General features: G+C 39.4%; 1 protein-coding gene across 1 annotated transcript in view; it reads right to left on the reverse strand.

Annotated features, from left to right (window-relative positions):
- Positions 1-1,184: 1,184 nt before the first annotated feature.
- LOC149816641 (uncharacterized) overlaps positions 1,185-21,245 on the reverse strand; it is a 29,752-nt gene continuing 9,691 nt past the window's right edge. The window contains exon 4 of the mRNA XM_089987424.1: positions 1,185-1,626. Coding sequence (XP_089843550.1) covers positions 1,332-1,626 — 295 coding nt within the window. The 3' untranslated portion in view covers positions 1,185-1,331. The remainder of the gene's footprint in view (positions 1,627-21,245) is intronic.

Genomic DNA, 21,245 nt, shown 5'->3' on the forward strand with positions numbered 1-21,245 from the left:
TCTTAGCTTTCTCCAATGTATGACAAGCCTGGCACTTTCAAAAGACATAAAGTGTGGGTGGCGTCACATCATACAAAACTCTGATACCAATTGAAAAATGATAGAATCATATGACATGATGTGCATCGATCCTAGCCATTCAACTGAATGCATCTGGATGGTTAGGCTTACTCTACATTCTTGCCCTTCGTACGTACGATCCAAGCCGTGGGTTGGATAAGACTGACATATGATGGACACATCCCATCATATATGATAGGAAGCAGATCGGGTCATTTCAGAACTTAAAGGGTGGCTCAAGAGAAATTGAGGCGCTAGAAGAAGCCTACAAATGAGGCCTCTCTTATTTGGACTTGAGTGACGATAACTTGAGCAGATACCGATGGCTGCAAATCCTTCCTCGTACCATTAGCAACTTCACACATCTGATTTCACTTAATCTCTTAGGGAATTTCTCTATGTTTCTATCATTTAATGGTTCAACTTCACCCATCTCGATTTCTTTGAAAATGGTTTGACAAGTCCTATCCCTCAATAATATAAACTTCTTATTTTGAAAGAACTATACCTTCAATTCAACCTCATAAATGACATTATTTCTTCCAAGCTTCTTATTCTACCATCTCTCAAAATTTTGATCTTCAACGGCAACCATCTAACTGGCTGGTTCTCAAGTTTCTCATCCAAAAGTTCATCCTTGGCAAGGATTGAACTCAACTACAACCAGTTGAGTGCAACATTGCTCGATTTCCCAAATTCTTATATAATGAAAGGTTGAAGATCTTAAACCTTTAAGGTAATAAGCTCACAGGAAAAATCACAAGTTGGATATGTCCCAAAATGAGGTGGACAACTGGACCTATCCCACAACATGCTAACAGGTTATGAAGAAACAAAAGTTATTGTTTATAGCTGTTTACGCTGCACTCTCATATTGACTAGCTCTTTTCCTGTATTTTCTAATTGCTTAACGACTCTTGATGTATTGGATAATAGATTATCGTCAAAAAAAAATTTGATGTTGAGCATGGAGAATGACTGTTCATCAATAAGAAAATTCTCGATTACCAACAATATGATTACAAGAGAAATTCTAAGTTCTATTTGTAAATGTACTCTCCTAAAAAATCTTGACATGTCAAACAATGCATTGACTGGCCCCATGCCCAGTTGTCTTCCTAAACTGACTCGTTTAAGTGCCTTTTTCATTTTAAAATTTGAATTACTCATCCAAGAATATACAAGCAATCAAGGCGAAAAGGGAGTGCCCATCCATGCAAAAACTGGGGCCTCCAAAGAAAACACATGCAGAAAATAATTATCCTACCAAACTAATCAGATTCTGTGAATAAATATCTCAATTGAATAAAATACGAGGCAATGGTCTGCTTGCAAGGAGTGTTGCGGATATCAACAAGACGAGCACTGAAACATAAGCTGTTAATACATATGATTCCCCAGCTAAAGAGCAGTGGCTGACCATCACCGCCTTGTTTTCTCCAAAAGAGGCGATAACAAAACCAGGATGATGTCATATCCCATGTCATTGCTGGAACAGTCACTTCTCGCGTCCCATCTTTGTGAATATGGTCGCCAAATTGATGGGTATGAGCACTGAAAACAATCCTGAGAATTAATGCAGTATAAGTTACTTGCTCAAGTCACAAACTGCAACTGGTCTGGGCAAATATTTGGCAGCCATGATTTTGAATCCCATGGTTGCCCACTGTTGAAACAAACACAACTTCACACACACACACACACACACACACACACACAGACATGCAGCAGATGCTACTAATGTATTGAGGTTGTTAATAAGTAGACACCCTTTTGCCCATCAATAAATTCTAAAATACCATGATGATTGGCGCCACAAAGGGGAACTTAGAAAGTGAAAGGTACATCTATTAGTCACACTCGAAATCAACCATTTAACACAAGGAGCCATGTCATTTCAAAGTTTGCAGTAATAGGGTAAGGTTTTTTTGTTTTTTTGTTTTCTCTTCAAATTGAATCTAGGAAATGGTTGATTCCTTTAGATTTTTCTCATTTTGAGAATGCAGAAAAATTCGGTGATAGGTGTCATTCAAAGTTTTGCATGATGTCCAGTTTTTCTTAAGGACATCACACGAATACTTTTTTGGAATTTGCTACATCACCTAGGCCAATTTTTTCCTATGTAGTCAAAAGGGCTAGGCAGCACCTAGGAGGCAGACATCTAAAAGGCACTCACTAAGTTTTCGGAATCACAAACGATTTACAGGATCCTCTAAGAGTGGGATCTGCTATGCAAACTGAATCCATTATGACTAGGCATGTCAATAGGTCGGGTTTGACCCGAATCCGACCCTTACCAAACCATATAGGGTCAGGGTTTGGTGTAAACAAGGAAGTTCGATTAGAATCCAGGTCAGATTTAAAGGATCCAATTAATATATGGAGTCGGGTATGGTTTATGAAATTTCATACAGACCCAGGCCCGACCCAAGTTCTGACTAAGATCCGCGACTTTTCAATGTAAAAAAGATAAAAAATATTATTTTACTGGGTATGGTCCAGGTCTAGTTCATGTAATCCTTATAGGGTCTGGGTATGGTTTCTCTTATGGTACGTCCAATTTGACCCGAGTCCGAACCTGCTACCAGCATCTTAAATCAAATCTGGGATTGGTCCCACCCGATCCAAACCAAACCCGACCCATTGACACCCCTAATTGTAACATAGAAATGTACACAGAAATTGGTTGGACCTAGTAAAAAAAGATTGGAAGTCGACCTCTAAGCATTGTGAATATAAAAGACAGTCGCTCACTACAGTGCCAAAAATAAATAACTAGCAAATCGCACATGGAATATGGGCTATGTCACAAGGATACTCGATTTTGCCTCCCATTCTCTGTCCCTTTATATACAAGTCATATTGGAAACCCTACAAAAATCACCATATCCTCATATCCATAGCTGCAGCCATCTCCATGTGAGGCGTACAGTATGGGAGAGCCAGCAATAAACAGCATTCTTGAAAATATTGGCATAAAGCCAAAACTTCCTACAAATTTGTTTGGAGACAAAAAATGCAACTATTCATATGACACAACCCAATATGTCATTTGAGGATGATCCATGTATCTCAAGACTGTCACTTGCAGGAAGGACCAAACCAAGATGGTATATCCTCATGTAAAGTGACAATCAATAACTGGATATCTTTACTAGATTCATGTGAAGGTCAAAGGTATATACTCTTAGAAAGTTCTAGCCGGTTCGAAGTGTTTGACATTTTTGTCATACTTGAGTGGGTTATTAGAGGAAGAATATTAATAATATCTTACTATGTAGTTTGACTATCATATATTATATTTTCATCCCTTCTAGAGCACAAAGGAATCTTGTTGATTTGTACTGCAAACTTAATATATTATCTGAAACAAGTACTAAATAGAAATGGTGTGAGACTGTTGTCCTTCACTATCTCCCACTCTCCATATATATGTGTGCATATGTCATGAATGTATCACACTTATATGTGTGTGTGTTGTGCACACACTCCTTGTACATTGTGTTCATAATCATAACTTTGACATACACGTTAACTAACAGGCGCAGGTTTTTTGCCAAAATTTTAGGGAGAAAGTTTAGATTATACCTTGAATCATCACCTAATAAAATAATGTTATTAGTAAATACCAGACAGATGGTAATTGTCTATATATATATATATATATATATATATATATATATATATATACTTTTGTGTATGTATTGTATATACATATTTATGTATGTTTTTAGAATGTATTTTTAGGAATATTTTGTATTTTTATTTTAGTATTTAATGGCCACTAGAAGCCTTTTTTGGGTCTTTGTTCTAGACTTTGGGGCTAGCCCAACTGCTAGTTGGGCTAGTCCAATGGTTAGCTCAACTAGCCGTTGGATTAGCCCAATGGCTAGTTGAGCTCCCTCTTCTCCCTCTTGTTATGTATATATATGGGGCAGTGTAATTAAAAATGCGCCTCAAGGCGCAAAAAGCGCGTCTCGCCTCAAGGCGCAAAAAGCGCGCCTCGCCTCAAGGCGCAAAAAGCGCGCCTCGCCTCAAGGCAAGGGGCTTTATGCCTTGAGGCGCATGTACAAAGCGCAACAGCCCCGAGGCATGCTCCTCATATACGCCTTGAGGCGCACGCCTCGAGACGAGGCACGCCTCGAGACGAGGCGCGCCTCAAGCCGAGGCATATACGCCTTGAATTTTTTAGTCAAATGAGGGTCAAAGCCCTCATTTGACCAAAAATTAGGTTTTTTTTTTACGCAGTTTTAACTAAGCTGCTAATAAAAAGGGCATTTACTACAAGGCAAGGGCAGATACAAGAGAGAAAGAAAAAAAAGAATTTATACAAGGCAAGGGCGACAACCCTAAACCTAAACAAAATCAGGTCTGATCCATAAGACATTGGGTCTCAAACATAAGCCCAAAAGAAAATTCTTCCAGGGGATGCTGCCCCCTTAAGAACCCGCCAGGGGCGGGACCCGCACCGGGGGGAGCCCCCGAACCCCCCTTTCTGCAAGGGCAAAAAACTCTAAATCAGGCTCCACAATTCATCAGTTGGACCTATGTTAAAATGAGTAGGTACAAACCTGAATCCAAGTAATGTAGGTATCAGATCAAGATTCGGGTTTAACTGGATTTTTATAAAAAAAACTATACCCAGATCCGATAAAAATTACATAAACTAGACCCAGTCCATACCTGGCAAAATAATATTTTTAATTATTTTACATTGAAAATTTGAGAATCTTAACCGAAACTCTGATCAGACCTGGTTTGGTATAAAATTTTATAAACCATACCTAACCCATATAATAATCGGACCTCATGGATCCAACCTGAATAATTAATCAGAATCCCTTCTTTGCAACCAAACCCTGGCCCTATAAGATCCAATATGTGTCAGGATCGGGTCATACCCAATCCATTGACACCCTTAGTAGCAGGTTCACCAATTTGCAGTCTAATAGACACTCAAAGCAACCACGTTAATGAAGTCATTGAGATTAGTTGCTTCGTTTCACAAAAAATTAATATCACTGTGTCAACTTGTTCAATGTATTCAATTTCGTAGGAGCAATAATCTCTTATAGAGTGTGACGTTAAACCCTTTTAGTGGCAAAATCAAGTCATGCAATTACATGCAGTCACAACCCTATATATATGGAAATGAAAATATGCATTTTCTAATATATATATATATATATATATATATATATATATATATATATATATATATATATTAACATTTGGTTGTTAATGCTAAAATGCATTTTCTAATTATGACATGATATTGTTAATGCTAATATGCATTTCGTTGTTAATGTTAATTTTTTATTTAATGAATGCTCATGTTTTATTTCTTAGATACTTACATAGATCAAGTTGTTGCATTAATGTGATTTTTACATGTTAATCTCATATTTTTTTAGTATTTATTTGAGTTTTTTTATTTCTTGTTGGTTGTTGCTTCATCAATAAACTTTTATTTATTTATTTATTTATTTATTTATAATTTTAGATATTTTTATAGCTTTTTTAAGTTTAAAAAAAAACTTTGAGGCTTACACTTTACGCCTCGCCTCAGATTTTGGTGGAGCGCCTCACTACGCCTCGACGCTTTTCACAACACTGATATGGGGTGTTCTCTCCGCTTTTGTGTATGCTTCTCTTAAGCATTTCATTAATAAAATTATATTTATTTTATGTGTGTGCTCTCTTAGATTCTATTTTGTGCCTTTGTGCACTTGTGTTTGCCCTTAGTGGCTTGTTGTATTTGGCTTTGTGACTAGTGCCTATTGTATTTTTCTTGCATTCTTCTCTATTGTTTCATTACATGGTACGAGGGGATGTATTCTATTTGATATTGTACTTTGGGGAGAGTCTCCTCTTGATTCTTGGTGGTCCATACCTCTTATTTCTATCTTCCTGGCACATGAAAAGAAACTGTGAACATCCTCATCATGGCCGAAGGTGATTCAAAGATCGAGCTCTCCTTCAAATTGAACCATCACAATGAATAACCACCTCTAGGGTAAGAAGTTATGAGGATATGTAAGTGAAACTACTATAGAACCCCAACTTAAACTCACAAACAAAGAAGGAGACCAAATCAAGGCCATTGATGGTGAAAAAAGAGAGAAGGTGATTCAATAGTACCAAACAAAGATGGAAGATTGAGAAAGTGAACTTGCTAAGATCTTGGCATCGTTCACGAACAATATGGAGTTAAGAATTTGTGTTAATCTTGCAATGTTCAAAAGGGTAAGTGAAGCATGGATTTTATTGAAGGAGATGTACATTCAAAAGGACCGTACACACCAATATTTTCTACAAGAAAAGATTCATTCTACAAAGTAAGGAGATATGAGTGTGTGACTACTATAGTGCTCTATCCCCTTTGTGGGATGAGCTTGCAATTCTTGAACCCAAATGAGGACCCCTTATTGAGCTTTGACAAAGACAAATGGAGAAATAACACTTTTCAATTTCTCCATGAACTTCACACGAAGTTTGAATAAGTTTGGACTTCTTTGCTTCATCACCCTTCTCCATTGTCTCTAAATGAGGCATTAGTGGAGATTTGTCAAGAGGAAATACGTATTGGCATGACTAAGGAGGGAGACAAGGTGCACGCCATGTCAAGACTAGGAAACAACATAAGACCTACAAGCCTCCACACTTTGAAAGGCAAAACAATGGAGGAGCAAGGAAAGTCATTTGTCATTTTTGTAACGAGTTGGAACATATCAAATCGGATTGTCTTAAGCTAAAGAAGAAGGTGACTTTCATTTGAGAGATATCCACCAAAATGAGTGATGATGCAAGCAAGGAGGTGATCTTAAAGACCTTTCAGGCTCTTCAACAAACACATATACAACATCAACATCTGTAGTTGTGGTCTCATCTTCCTATCATATAGGTATGTCGTCTTGGATATTTAACTGGGGTGCTTCTTTTCACGACTCTTAATGCATCCATTCTATTCGACAAATGCACAAACTCCTACTCTTTTTGTGTTTTAGCATCGATGAAACTCTTTAGAAATCAAAAATTTGCAAAAAGCTTTAAAAGATTCTAAAGATTTTTGTGTTCCTGAAGTTAGAATTATTCCTAAATTGAATTTAAACTTATTTTTGGTTTCTCAAATTTTCAACCATAGATATGAAATCAACTTTTCATCTAAAGGTTGTTGCGTGCAGGATCCCCGGTCAAGGAAGCTGATTAGGCAAGGCCATAGGAGAGTAGATCTCTATTACATGGATTTTTTGTTTTCATGCCCTAAATCTTTTTGTAATTATGCCCATGATAAATATATTGTAAGTTGGCACAAAAAACTTGAGCATCCAAGTGCCTCAAAGTTGTATCTTTTTCCCTTTTTAGAAAAATGTTATAATAAAAAAGAGTTTGTGTGTAATGATTATTTTCTTTAATAACTTCACAAGATATGTGTGGATCTATTTTCTTAGGTTTAAATTGGATATTTTCTCACATTTCAAAGAATTTTACTTGCTTTTGAAAAAATCATTTCAAACTGATATTTTCATTCTTCGTTGCAATTTTGGAGGAGAATATATGACAAATGATTTTCAAAATTATTTAAAACAAAATAGAATTTTGTATCAAAAATCTTGCCTAAAAACCCTTCAACAAAATGGTCTTGCAGAAAGAAAGCATAAGCACATTATTGAGAACTAGAAGTGCACTTATTTCTAATAGTGTTCCTAAAAACTTTTGGGTTGAAGCCTGAAGCCACACTTACCACTATCTATTTAACAAATAGGATGCCTTCTTATTCTTTGAAGAATATTTCACCCTAGGAAATATTGTTCAATGTAACCCTTGATTTCAAAAGATTAAGAGTTTTTTGATGTAAGTGTTTTGTTCTATTTCAAGAAAATGACAAACTTACAACAAAAGTGATAGAATGTTTATTTCTTGCTTATGGTGAAAATAAAAAAAAAATATAGATGTTATGATTTGAAAATTGACAAATTGCATGTTTCTAGAAATGTAACATTTTTATAAGAACAAAATGGATTTGATAAAGATAAACCTAAAGAGAAAGTAGATTATTCCTTTTTATTTGATCTTATACCTAAAAAAAGAAATGATGTATCTAGTTCAAATGATTATGATGGAACTTTTGACAATGTTGAATGTGTTGATGATGATATTCCTAATAAAATTGTTAGCAATGATTCTATTGATAAATCTCACTCAAATGATGAAGTATCTCATGAACTTCAAGTTTATACCCGACATGAGAGTGAGGATCAACCAGAGTTACCAGTCAAGGAAGCGGGAGCGGGAAGCGAGAGCGGGAAGCGAGGCACTTTCAAAAATTTAGGAAGCGGGGAAGCGTGGGACCACTTAGAAGAAAATTTTGAATCGTCTCGGAAGCGACCTAGGAAGCGAACCGGAAGCGAGGGGGAAGCGAAAAAAATGAAAAAAATGGGGAAGCGAGGGGGAAGCGTGGGGGAAACGTGGGGGAAGCGTGGGAAACGCGCTTCCCATAAAAGGGAAGCGCGCTTCCCAAAAAAGGGGATGCTTCCCCTCACGCTTCGGAAGCGCAACGTTTCGTGCTTCCCCTTTTACCTAGGCGCTTCCGGTAACTCTGGGATCAACCATGTGCATTAGAGAAATATTCACAAGATCACTATAGAAGAACCTAGCATTAGGAAATCTCAACGAATCTCTAAAAATTGGTTTGTATCCTGAGTCCTTTTCTCCAAATTATAGAGTTTGTTTAATGGTCATCCACACTTGCCATGAACCATCAAACTATAGTGATGCCAAGAACTACCCTCAATGGATAGAAGCAATGAAATTAGAGCTAGATGCACTTCATAGAGCCAACATATGAGAAATTACAACTTTACTCTTAGGCAAAATGGACATAGGTTATAGGTGGGTATTCAAAGTCAAAATCAATAGTAATAAATCCCTAGAAAGATATAAAGCTAGATTAGTTGCTAAAGGATACTCACAAGAATATGAGATTAACTATGAAGAAATTGTTGCCCAAGTGGTTAAGATGACTAGTATTAAAACCCTTATAGTCGTAGCCTCTATTAAACAATTGGTCGTTTATTAGTTAGATGTCAAGAATACATTTCTTAATGGCGCCCTTAATGAAAAAGTGTACACAGATCCTCCTCCCGACTTTAATATTGAGAAAGGTAAAGTTCTTAAGCTTAGAAAAGCTATGTATGGTCTTAAATGGGCTCTTAAAGCCTGATATAATCAATTTAATAAGGTAATGATTAATCTTGGATTTGTTTTCTGTTATAATGACACTACTCTCTTTGTTAAGAATGTAAGAACAAGTATTGTCATTTTATTGTTAGATGTTAATGATATGATTATCACAGGAAGCCCACAAGGGCTCCGCTCATCTGGTAGGGGCAACTTGTGAATGTCACCAAGTTGACAAGACATCACAAGTTTGAAATCCACAGGTGGCATCCCTTATCACAAGGTTGAAGCTGGGTGTACTCCCTGATGGGCAAGAGGGACCTCAAGGGTTTTACCAACCGGAGGCCAGTCAATATGCAGTCAGTGATGGGGGGTTTTCCCTTGGATTATCCAAAATAAAAAAAAATGATTATCACGAGAAGTGATAAGAAGGGTATTAATAACATTAAATGTTCTTAAAGAAAATTTTAACATGTCTAACCTTCGTTTTCTAAGGTATTTTTTAGGTATTGAGGTTACTTATTCCCAAGAGGATATGTGTTATCTCAAATGAAATTGGCATTAGAAATAATTGTTAGATCAGGTTTGTCACATGATAAAGTAGAAAATACTCTCGAAGTTGTCAACGCTAAAATGAAGGCCAATGATGACACTCCATTTGAAGATCCTATAATGAAATAGGATAAGGGTCCACACACCTCACAAGAGGCACCAACAAAAGCCACAATGGGCACAAGCACAGAGACCAAGTAAATTTTTATAAATGATATATCACGCCTACAAATGATTAGTTTTGACTTATTTGACATATCACGCCTACAAATGATTAGTTTTAACTTATTAGGTGGATGACATATTACATCTATAAATTATTAGTTTTGACTTATTAGGTGGATGACACATCACGCCTACAAATGATTAGGTAAATGATACATTATGCCTACATTGATTCATTTCAAATGATTGCATTATGATTGTCTGAGTGAATATATCATACTTGTATAGCATGATTGAAGTGTATATCATGGATATCTGACTAAATTACTTAGAAGGTATGTACGTGTATTTCACGCTGGAATGGTCGAATGTGATTTGACTTATTGTATATAAGAATTATGAATGCACATGAAAATGATGCAATGATTTGAATGTATTAGATACATAAATGACGTGAATCATGTGTGCATAACTCGAACTACATAAGAGTTACGTATGTTGAGGTTTAGTTACTTCGTATTATGAATTGTGCATATTCATGTACATATGCATAGAACTCATGTTTTGTTTACACATGCTTCAAGGTTCAATTTACGAAAGGCAATATTCCTTGTGGCAGTATAATGCATAGGATATTATGCTTCTGTATGATATGATTTAAATGCCACGTGATATAAAATATTGAATGCATGCGATAAATGTTTAAGTGCAATAGTGAATTATGGCTCATGGAACCTTATTGGTTAAATGTGTGATTTTAAGATTTAAGTGTCATATAAACTGATGTGATGCATATTGTTGGTATATATGCTTGTGCTCATATTGATGGTTATCGACCCTGAGAGCGGTCATTTGTATTGATACATGTATCACTGAATATGGTACCTAATGAAGATTTGTCCCCAAAGGATTCTTTGTGAGGGTACGTATAACCAGATCAGGTAGTCCGGCTAGATTGGTAAATCTCTTTAAGGAAGTACACTATCCAAGAGCGGGTAGCCGCAAAGACAGTATATTCCTGTGAGGAAGTGTATTGTCCAAGACCAGGTATACCATCTAGGGCGGTAACTCCTTGTGAGGTTGTACTTTTCCCAGACCAGGTGATTCGGCGTGGATCTTGTGATTTTTTATTAAATAAAGAGTTATTGCGAGTTGTGATGATCTTCTAAGATTAATTGAGATGGCCAGTTATGAATCTATAAATTTGGCTTTCTATTGTAGCATGATTAGATAATCAAATCCTTATTGATTTTAGATGAGGTTATGTTTGTGTCTTTTGTGGAAAGGTGGGTCATTCTGTGAAAGAATGACACCTTAAGCAAAGTCACGTCAAGCGACAATTGGTCGCGCAAGGCCTTGGGAAGCATCAGCAAGATAAAAAAAATTCAAGACAAACAGTCGGTTAAAAATAATGAAGGCAACAAATGACGACCTGCTAAGGATAAAATGCAGAGACCCCCATTCAAAAAGCAAAAACAAGGTGAAGAAAACAAGTCACAACAACGGTCAAACCGAAGATGCCTAAGATGCAATTATGATCATCATAGATAGTCATGCCCCCGAGACACTGGAGGTTGTCTATATTGTGGAAAGATGGGGCATTTTGCTCGTGTTTGCTGCAAGAAAGAAGCAAATTTAAAGAAACGGACCGCAAGTGAAGGCCAACAGCAACAACAAAAGTGACTTTAGGAGTAAGCACAAAAAGTAGTGTTTGACCGCGTCTACTCCATTATAACAGAACACGTAAAGAAAGACGAATAGATACTCTGACTGTCTTAGGATAAGACATTTTGTGTTTCAGTACGTATTTTGTCAAACAAAAGTTTATCAATGAAATCATGTATGAATTTTGTCAGGACCGACTTTTAGTTCAAAATTTCTCTCAGAAACTCATTATGAGTTATCCTGATCTCTTTAACAGTGTATATGTTTGGGAGCACGCACACATGTGTGCATCCTCGTCGATACCAATCACCTTATACCATGATTTCTTCAAATAATAATTCAATAAAATTTCACGGACGAATTTTTTTTTAGGGTAGGATGTAATCCCATAAAAAAAAAGAAAAAAAAAACTTTGGGTAGGACCCAGGTTGAGTTCGGACCCGAGCCAAGCACCTGACCCGGACCCGAGCTGGGTACTGTTACACCCCCCCCCCCCTCCCGTGCCTATTTAAGGAACACGGGGGTAGGGTTTTTTCATTCAAGAAAACCCTAAACCCCCTCTCTCTCTTGCATAGCTCTCGCCCTCTCGTTGCTCCCCTCTCTGGCAGCCTCCCCAGCGATCCCGACGGGCACCCCCGTCCGACCCTCTTTCCTCCCTGTTTGCCTTCAACGCCCTCGCTCTCAGGCGTCCCATAGCCCGGCAGCCCCCTCTGTCCCTTGAAACTCGTCGGAGCCCCTACTGGCATCCACCACGCCTCGCCGGAGGCCACTTGACGTTGGCAACTCCCCTCACAGGTAAACCCCCCACCCCTCTCTCGTTGTTGTCCTCTTCTTTTCCCCCCTCCTGTTCTCAGGTCGGTGGACCAAAGCCACCATCGTGGTGGCTCTGGGTCTGACAGGGAGAGAGGTGCGGAGCACCTCCCCTCCTTGTGCTTTTCCCCTCATTTTTTACCCATTCGGGTGGTGACGACAGAAGATCGGTGACCTGCCTCACCCTCCCTCTCTCTTTTGGCACCGATCAAAGGGCACCAGCCCTCCGGCCTCGCTGTTCGGCACCGGCAAGAGGGTGCCTGCCCTCCTGTCTCCCTGTCTGCTTTCCTTTTTCGGCCAGCAGACTGGAGCCACCATAGTGGGTGGCTCTGGTTCTGCTAGGAGGGGGGGTACCGTGCACCCCCTCTTTCCCTCTCTTTCACAGAGGAGGGGCGCCCCTCCCTGTCTCCCTGTTGCGGCAGGGGCGGGTGGTGCCCTCTCTTTCCTCCCTGTCTCCCTGTTTCGACAGGGGAGGGTAAGGCCCTCCCTGCTCCCCGCTCTCTCTCTCTCTCTCTTTGTCCCATTGGGATCGGGCTCGGCCAGGTAGCCGAGCCCACCTCCCTCTCGGTCGAGGTCGGGGTCAGGCTCGGCCTAACAACCAAGCCCACCCCTCTCCCTATTGTCCCCCTTAGCATTCTGTCAGGTAGGGGCAGGGTCCCCTGCCGCCTTTAGATTTCCGATAGGGGGGGGTTCGTCCCCTGCCCCTTGAGCTTTACTTTCCGATGGGGGGGAGGGTTGTTGCCGCACCCTCCTCGCCCTCGGTCCGGTCGGCAACCTGCGAGCAGGGGCAAAGCCCCTGCCCCCTGCCGCTTTTTCTGCAGCAGTCTGGTAGGGGGTGTCCCCTGCCCCTGTTCCTTTCGTCAGGACAAGCAACTGGCAGGGACACAGCCTGTGCCCCTTCCCTTCCTTTTTGAATCAGCAGGCAGGGGTCGCGCCCTGCCCCTTCCTACTTCTTCCATTTTTCTCTTTTTTTTGTCTTCTTACTAACATGTTGCACTTCCGCAGCTTGCGCGACGGAGCCCGCACGCGGCTCGAGACCTTCATCTTGTGCACTCGAGAAATGTGCAACCCCGAAACCCCCAAGGTAGGGGAAAGTTGCGCAAAGGACAATGGACGAACTTAAATTAAGCAATTAAAACTTAAAATGGAAAAAGAAATGACTAAGGACAATATATATGTATACGTATATCTATATATGTACGCATTTAACTCAAGGACGCGATTTCGTGATCCTTGTCCTTTTTCTTTTTTGTTTTTTACTGTTTTTTGTTCTCGTTGCGCTTAATGTGCCTAGGCTTTTCCTTCTGCATTTACTTTCTTGTCTTTTACTGCTTTCTATCGTCACCGCGCTTTCATGTGCACAGGCTTTTTTCTGTATTTAAATGTGTCTTTACTTTTCTGTATTTAAATTCCTGTATTTACTTTTCTGCACTTAAATTCTTGTCTTTACATTTCTGTAGTTACTTTCCTGTTTTATGCTTTTGATTGGCGTCGCGCTTGATGTGCATAAGCTTTACTTTCGAATTTATTTGATTCCTATGTTATTGTTTTACTGCTTTATTTTGTCGCCGCGCTTCGCACATAGACTTTGCTTATGCATTCGTTTAGTCGAGGTACAGTTTTGTACCTCATATATTGCCTTACGTATTTACTTGTTGCATGTTCGTTTAGCAGATGTATGGTTTCGTACTTCGTGTGTTGCTTATGCACTCGTGCGCTCAATGCGCAGTCCCTCACCCTTGGGGATCGATTGCCCCTTCGTCGTCGAACTGTAATGACGCGCTCGCTCTTTGTTGGCTTGCACTTACTTAAGCATAGCTTTGAGTATATACCATTTCGCTCATTTGTTTTAAAAGTCACGACTCACACTTATGCATTTCGGATTCCCAAAAAAGATGATTTGTAGGCGCAAACCCATTTTTCCAAATGCATAGTTTTACAAAGCAGATTTTGAAAGTCTTTTGCAAAATAGCGGCTAGATCTCCCAAATCAATGTATTTGGGAGAAGTGTTTTACAACTCCGGTTCGTGTACCTGATACGACTCGGATGATCCTGATTAAGGGACACGAACTTATGTTTTGGTTTGGTCCTTTGGAAAACCCTTATCTTGTTTATCGAGACCAGTATCGTGAGTTATGCACGACATACGAATACTGCGATAAACGAATAAGAGATCTGTGGCGATCTTGCCTCGTGCGAGTTGCCCAGTGTCTAGGGGTGGCAATTTCTGACACGACCCGCCAACCCGACCCGCCAACCCGCCTCTTAGGCGGGTTCGGGTTGGGCTTAAGCCAACCCGTTTAATAAACGGGTCGACCCGCGTAACCCGTTTATTAAACAGGTCGGGTTCGGGTTGGGGGTATGCCAACCCGCCAACCCGACTGACCCGTTTAATAAACGGGTTAGGCGGGTGGGTCGACCCGCCAACCCGTCTGCCCGACCCGTCAACCCAACCCGCCAACCTGTTTACCTGCCAACCCAATCCGTCAACGCGCCAACCTGACCCGCGAACCTGAAAACCCGTTTACCCGACCCAACCCATTTATTAAATGGGTTGGTGGGTCGTGTCGGGTTACCCGTTTATTAAACGGGTCGGGTTCGTGTTTGCCACAGCCGACCCGTTTAATAAACGGGTCGGGTTCGGGTTGAGGTATGCTGACACGCCAACCCGCCAACCCGACCCGCCAACCCGACCCGATTGCCACCCCTACCAGTGTCGTACTCAGTTTGAAAGATAAATCATGTTCCAAAATAAGGTGTTTGGTTTAGCACATTCCAAGTATGCTCTTTTTCAAAAGATACGGGTCTGTGCGTGAGCACTAAAATCCTTAAAAAGAATTTCTTTTCATGAGTCCAGCTTTTCAAACAAACAATTTTGCAAAGTAAAGTTTTAGTGTAACGCCCCGAAATCTTAACCCAGATTTTTGAAGAAATTTTTTTTTATACAGCGGAAACCAGTCATACCATAGGGCTAAGCATTCCAAAACATTACAGGTGGAGCAAGACCAAAACATTCTTTTCATTTCAATATCAATGAAAATTAAGATCAGAGTCCTCACACTATTCTTGGAACAGTAAATCCAAAATCCCGATCGAAGACTGATCTCGCAGCCGCTCTTAACTCCAATTCTTCACCTGAAATTTATAGGAATTAGACTACAATTGTCTAAGTAGGAAATCCGTAACTTTAAATGTGGTACATCATAAATCCAGTATGTGATATGGGTGTCAAGTATGATGTTCAGTATATATACCAAAAATAAACAAAGGTCTATACTATGACAGTCAACAATTTATCAGAAGCTAACTGGCAGGTAACATCAATAGCAACATTTATATATCCCACAACCACAATATGAATCCACACAGTTATTCAGAGAAATGCAATTATGACAATTCATAATTCAAGTACGCATTCATACCACAAGGTACATCCATTATGCATAAAGAAACATTAAATCATACTATGATGCACAATTTTAGTACAAGATATTTAACATACATTGAAAGTTAAACATCACGCATCCACCAAACATATAACAATTAAGGAAACATATAACATATGCATGTTCTAATGCATAGCAGGAAAATGCATGACTTTTGTGTAATACATGAATCCTCTTATTATTTTTTCTTAAGTTTCTTTTTCCATATGCATGCCCTATTAAATGCATATAATTTATGTTCCTCTTTTTAATTATCGTTGCCCGCGGATACACCAAACGGGTACAAACCCAGAGGTCAAGTAGGTTCTCAGGGTAGCTTAGCACACAATTTGTATTTTATTACTGGGTTCCAATTTATCCCTCGACCGAATCACCTTCGGAACATTAAACTTTTACATCTAATGTCGGGGACACCCCACGCCCACAAGTGTCACTTTCTTGGTACCAAACAAACTCACAGCTGTGACCAACACACCACTCCCGGATAAAGTGGCGGACTCTCCCTAAAACCGTGGCTAGGAGAAAAAACCTCTATATCGGGTTCAGGAAACAAAATTACAGCACACGGAGTTTTTGTATCCTCACAGTCTCCCCAAAGCCGGATCTCTAAGATTCTCATACTCCAGATGAGATATCCCAGAACGTATATTACACTGTTCTTATTCATTATCTTTTTATTAAGAGCCAATTATTGAGTTTTGCAGTTCCACATGCAAAAACAAGGCAAAAGCTCGCATCAACCCCTGCGAGAACCATCACTAGACTCCAGCCCTTAAAAACACATCGAACAGTGCAATATAGAACAATAATATAAAGTATGATTTTTGCGATGCATTTAAACAATTAAAGAAAAAGCAAACCCAAGCTCAAGGCTCTCTAGGCCTATGATGATTCATCTAGACCATCAATGCATCGTATGCAAAAATCATAACTTGCAATGTATGCAATAATACCAACATGATTCCAAATGCACATTCATTCATACCATTTTAACAATGTGCATGAGCCTCCACAGTCATATGCATGTGTTCACCATCCATGTGTAAGTGCTTTCATGTAATCACTTAACACACATGCATTCATCCATCATCCATAAGGACATTTATACCTGATTTTACATGCTAAACACTCATCGATTTCGTGTATGCACATGTACTCAAAACAAATCCATAAATACACCATAAATAAACATGCCCCATCAATATAGGCACAGGAAACCTTTTCATGTGTTAACATCCACACACATGAACATAACCCAGATTCAGCAATTGAAACTTCAGGGCTGCACACATTCATATCATGTATGCACCTATATCAAAACAACTTTGCCATGACATATTATTAGACATCAAATACCTCACATCTTACAAACTAAAAAACATGCTAACATGTGCCAAATGCATGTGTACTCATGCAACCCTAACACAATCATAAGCATGTCATATCTCAATCATATGCATCTTCACTACGTGTGTCACCTACATCACATACGGGTATTAACCAATGCATATCTCTTTTGAGTGTGGGAGTATACACGTAAAATTTCATATCCACATCAAGCATACATGCTCAAAGAAAAATGTTAATAATTGAACCATGATTGCACAATCAGTATATTGAAAGGCTAAGATAACATTTTTCATATACATCCGACAGAAGGATGAGTTTCTACATATGCTAGCGATGGTCGGCTTTACCAATCCTGAACCCGCTATCATCCTAGCTAAACATCCAACTAAGTCCCAAAATTTTCTTGTCATATGTTATATCCATTGCCCCCCATATACTAAACATGAGTACCCATCATAGTTATCTATCTCATAAATATGACCCAGTTGCACTTGTTAACAAAAGTATCATATAACTAAGATTTTGTTCTAACCGATTTATTTTCAGCTAAATAGCCATTAAGCTATCCTGAAATTTGTGGTAAACTATCTTTTTGCTGACAACTGTCCAATATAGAATGCAGTTAAACACAGAATCAGTTTAGAAACACACCGCAGTGGAATTTAAAAGAAATATAACATTTTATGCATAAGAGTGCAGTATTTAATCGAACTAATTTTAAAGAAAACAGATAACATGTTACTTCTTCAGCCAGATTCAATAATCAGTCACAACCAAAATAAGATAAGATCTGATAACAGCTCCAAATGTGCCAATATTCAGGTCATTCATGAACTGAAATAATTTCTTACATACAACTAATGTCCACTATTAGAATTAACTGTTAATAGAGTATATAAGAAAAATAACACTGATCTTAAGGATACTCTTTCGTGTTAACATGAAATCGCCATCTCTGGCTAATCCAAAAATAATAAAAGATTCAAAACCATCATGTATAGTTTTAAAGGTGTCGGTTATAGTATCAAACATTCTGCATCCACACAACTCATCAATCAAGAAGGTAGGCTTAATAATGTATCTTTTTTTATTCTCAAACGAGATTAGATAAGCAATAAAACATATACAGATTTGCTTAAAGATTAAAATCAGATGTGGAATTTGCCCATGCAGTTCATCAAGAAACAAGGTTTGATCAAGAAAAACTAATCTGATCAAGAAACAAATATGATCAACATACAGCTAATAGAATTACACCAGATTGAATGGACATCACTTGACATATACAACTACAATATAGCCCCTTGATTTTTTTTTTCATATGTGTATCACAACAACACGGGGTTTACATAGACACCTAACAGAATTTAATCGGATAAACTGAATATCACAGAAATGAAAACAAGAAACCAAATCAAGATTTTAACTCACTTTAACGTGAAGATCTGAAACATAAAGATTTCTATAACAACTAAATTCCCAACCATACCATCTATGAACCAAGATCTCCCAGTAAATCATATCTCCAGAAACCCCCCCCTTCCTCATTCAGTCTATCGAATCCAAAAATAGGAAAATCCCCAAATCCGACACCAAGAATCGAAAAATCCCCCCCCTCCTCACGGCTGGCCATCCAATACCTCGGCCAAACCCCCCATCGATTTTGATTTGAGGGTTTTTCAGGTTAGGGTTTAAATAGGAAAACCCCCAAATCGGAAATCACGACTATCGGAAACCCCAACTCACGGGCCTGTGTTTTCCGGTAGCCAAGAACCCTATCAAGAACGACCGAGCACCCAATGTCTTGCTTTCTTCACCGACCCACAACACACACACAGGATACAATCAACACCAAACAAGAAAAGTGCAGAAATCCTACCTTTTCCGGCGACTGGAGGAGGTGGTTGCCGCGGTTGGGAGGTCGCCGGCATCGATTGCTCCACTATGAGGGAACCGGTGTTGATGGACGTCCGGCGTTGTCAGCACCATCGCACGCCGAGGAGGAGAGGTTGAAGAGTGTACCAGAGAGAACCAGCATGGAGGCTCTGTCACATGCAGGAGGCTTCCTTGTTGGGGTGTTCTGAGCATCGCACGCCATTTACAGGCGACGATGAGAGAGAGATGAGAAGTGAGAGGGCGAGACCTTACCCTCCTCCCTTTGTCGAACCGAACCCCACCTTTTCTCTCCTCTGTAACCCCCTCCCCTTGCCTTCTTAATGCTCTGCAAGAATCGTGCCCTAGGCACGACTCTTGTAATCGAGCCCTATTAAAAAAAAAGGTATCGGGTACGGGGACGCTGGATCCGAGCGATCTGGATCCATATATTTAAAAAATATGGATCCGGGTCAGCATTGAACTGTCGAATCCACTGGCTAGGTCCATTTGGCTCCAACGAGGGTCCAAACCCAACTCACCCATAATTATTATATGGATCCCGGTAATGGATCCTATGCCCATAATGCATAAAACTACCCTTTTTTCTACGGGTATTACATTTAGAGTCTTTTTTATTCCGAAATAATAGCCAAGTCTCCCAAATCGACGCATTTGGGAATAGGGTTTTTGCTACTTCTGTTTGTGTTTCCGATACAACTCGGATAACCCTGTTTAGGGGCATGGGCATGGGTTGGGCAAGATTTTTGCTGCATCACTTCTGTTGCGAGACTTTGTTAGGTTGTCTTGTCACTTCTTTTGTGAGACCTTATTGCTGGGTTTTCTTGTCGAACTAGATATTTGTTGCATCACTTCCTTTACGAGATTATGTTGTTGGGTTTCTTTTGAGAAATCCATGCCCCCTTCTTCATAGCCGTACTTTTAGATATATACGATATGTTTGGACTACGAGAAGTAGGATGAGAGGTTTGTGGTAACCTCGAAATGTATTTTGGCACATTATTGTAATCATGCAATGTCGATGTTCGCCTAACAGGTAAGAGGCTCGTGTCGATCTAAAAGACCAGAGCATGTCAAATTTGAACTTGAATGATTACACCATGTATTTTTGCAAAACAATGTTTTGGGGATTTTCTTTGAGAAATCCATACCCCTCTCATCGTAGTTGTACTTTTTGAACAGGTACGTTGCATACTACGATGAGTAGGATAAGAGGTCTATGTTTACCTCGAACGTATAATGGCATGTATTTGAGACCACAAAATGGTGATGTTTTCACCCTCACAATAAGTTGACCCCTCTCATCGTGGTTGCACTTTTGAACAGGTACGTTGCGTACTGCAGTGAGTAGGATGAGAGGTGTGTGGTTGCCTCGAACGTGCAATGGAGCGTTTAAATCACCTAATGGTGATGGTTTCACCTTCACAAGCAAAATGCTCGAGTGGGTCGAAAGACCAAAGCATATAGAATGGGTCTTTAGTTAAGTAACACATGATATACCCATTCGACCCGCCAACTTCATTAAGAGAGAAGATGAAATTGTACAAAACTCCAATGGACAAGTTGTTAACAACCACCCCTCAGGCAAATAACTCGGTGTCCCAGTCATCGGAGTTAGGGGACGAGACTACCAGAAATTATCCTAGGTGGTAGATCTCATAGACTTCTGCAGAAGTAGGATGCATCTGTTGTCTACAAATGCCTTTGGGGATTTTCTCTCTTTGTCACCGGTCGTCCCCTTAGGAGCGGACTCAGCTAGCTATTCGGGGTAATGAAAATACATAGCATAATAAACCCCTGAACTAGTCTCAGTTGTTTCTACGTGGCATGCCTTTTGCGTATCCCTAAGGCAAGCTATTATCAAAACAATAAATATCTTGTTCACATCAATTTTTGACTCATCAATAGAATTGTTTGTTGTGCAAATGCTTACAACTCGTAATCTACGAACTATTTACATCTTATGACTAATGTAATTGCTTGTCTTATAAGTTGTTTATATCTTGTGATTAATATAACTGTTGTCGTGTGATTGCTTACAGCTTACATCTGGTGATTTATAAAACTACTTGTTGTGCATCTTATGATTAATATATCTACTTATCGTGAAACTGTGTATATCG

Source organism: Nuphar pumila, chromosome 14, assembly GCF_984573655.1.
Source record: "Nuphar pumila chromosome 14, dmNupPumi1.hap1.1, whole genome shotgun sequence".
Classification (NCBI taxonomy): domain Eukaryota; kingdom Viridiplantae; phylum Streptophyta; class Magnoliopsida; order Nymphaeales; family Nymphaeaceae; genus Nuphar; species Nuphar pumila.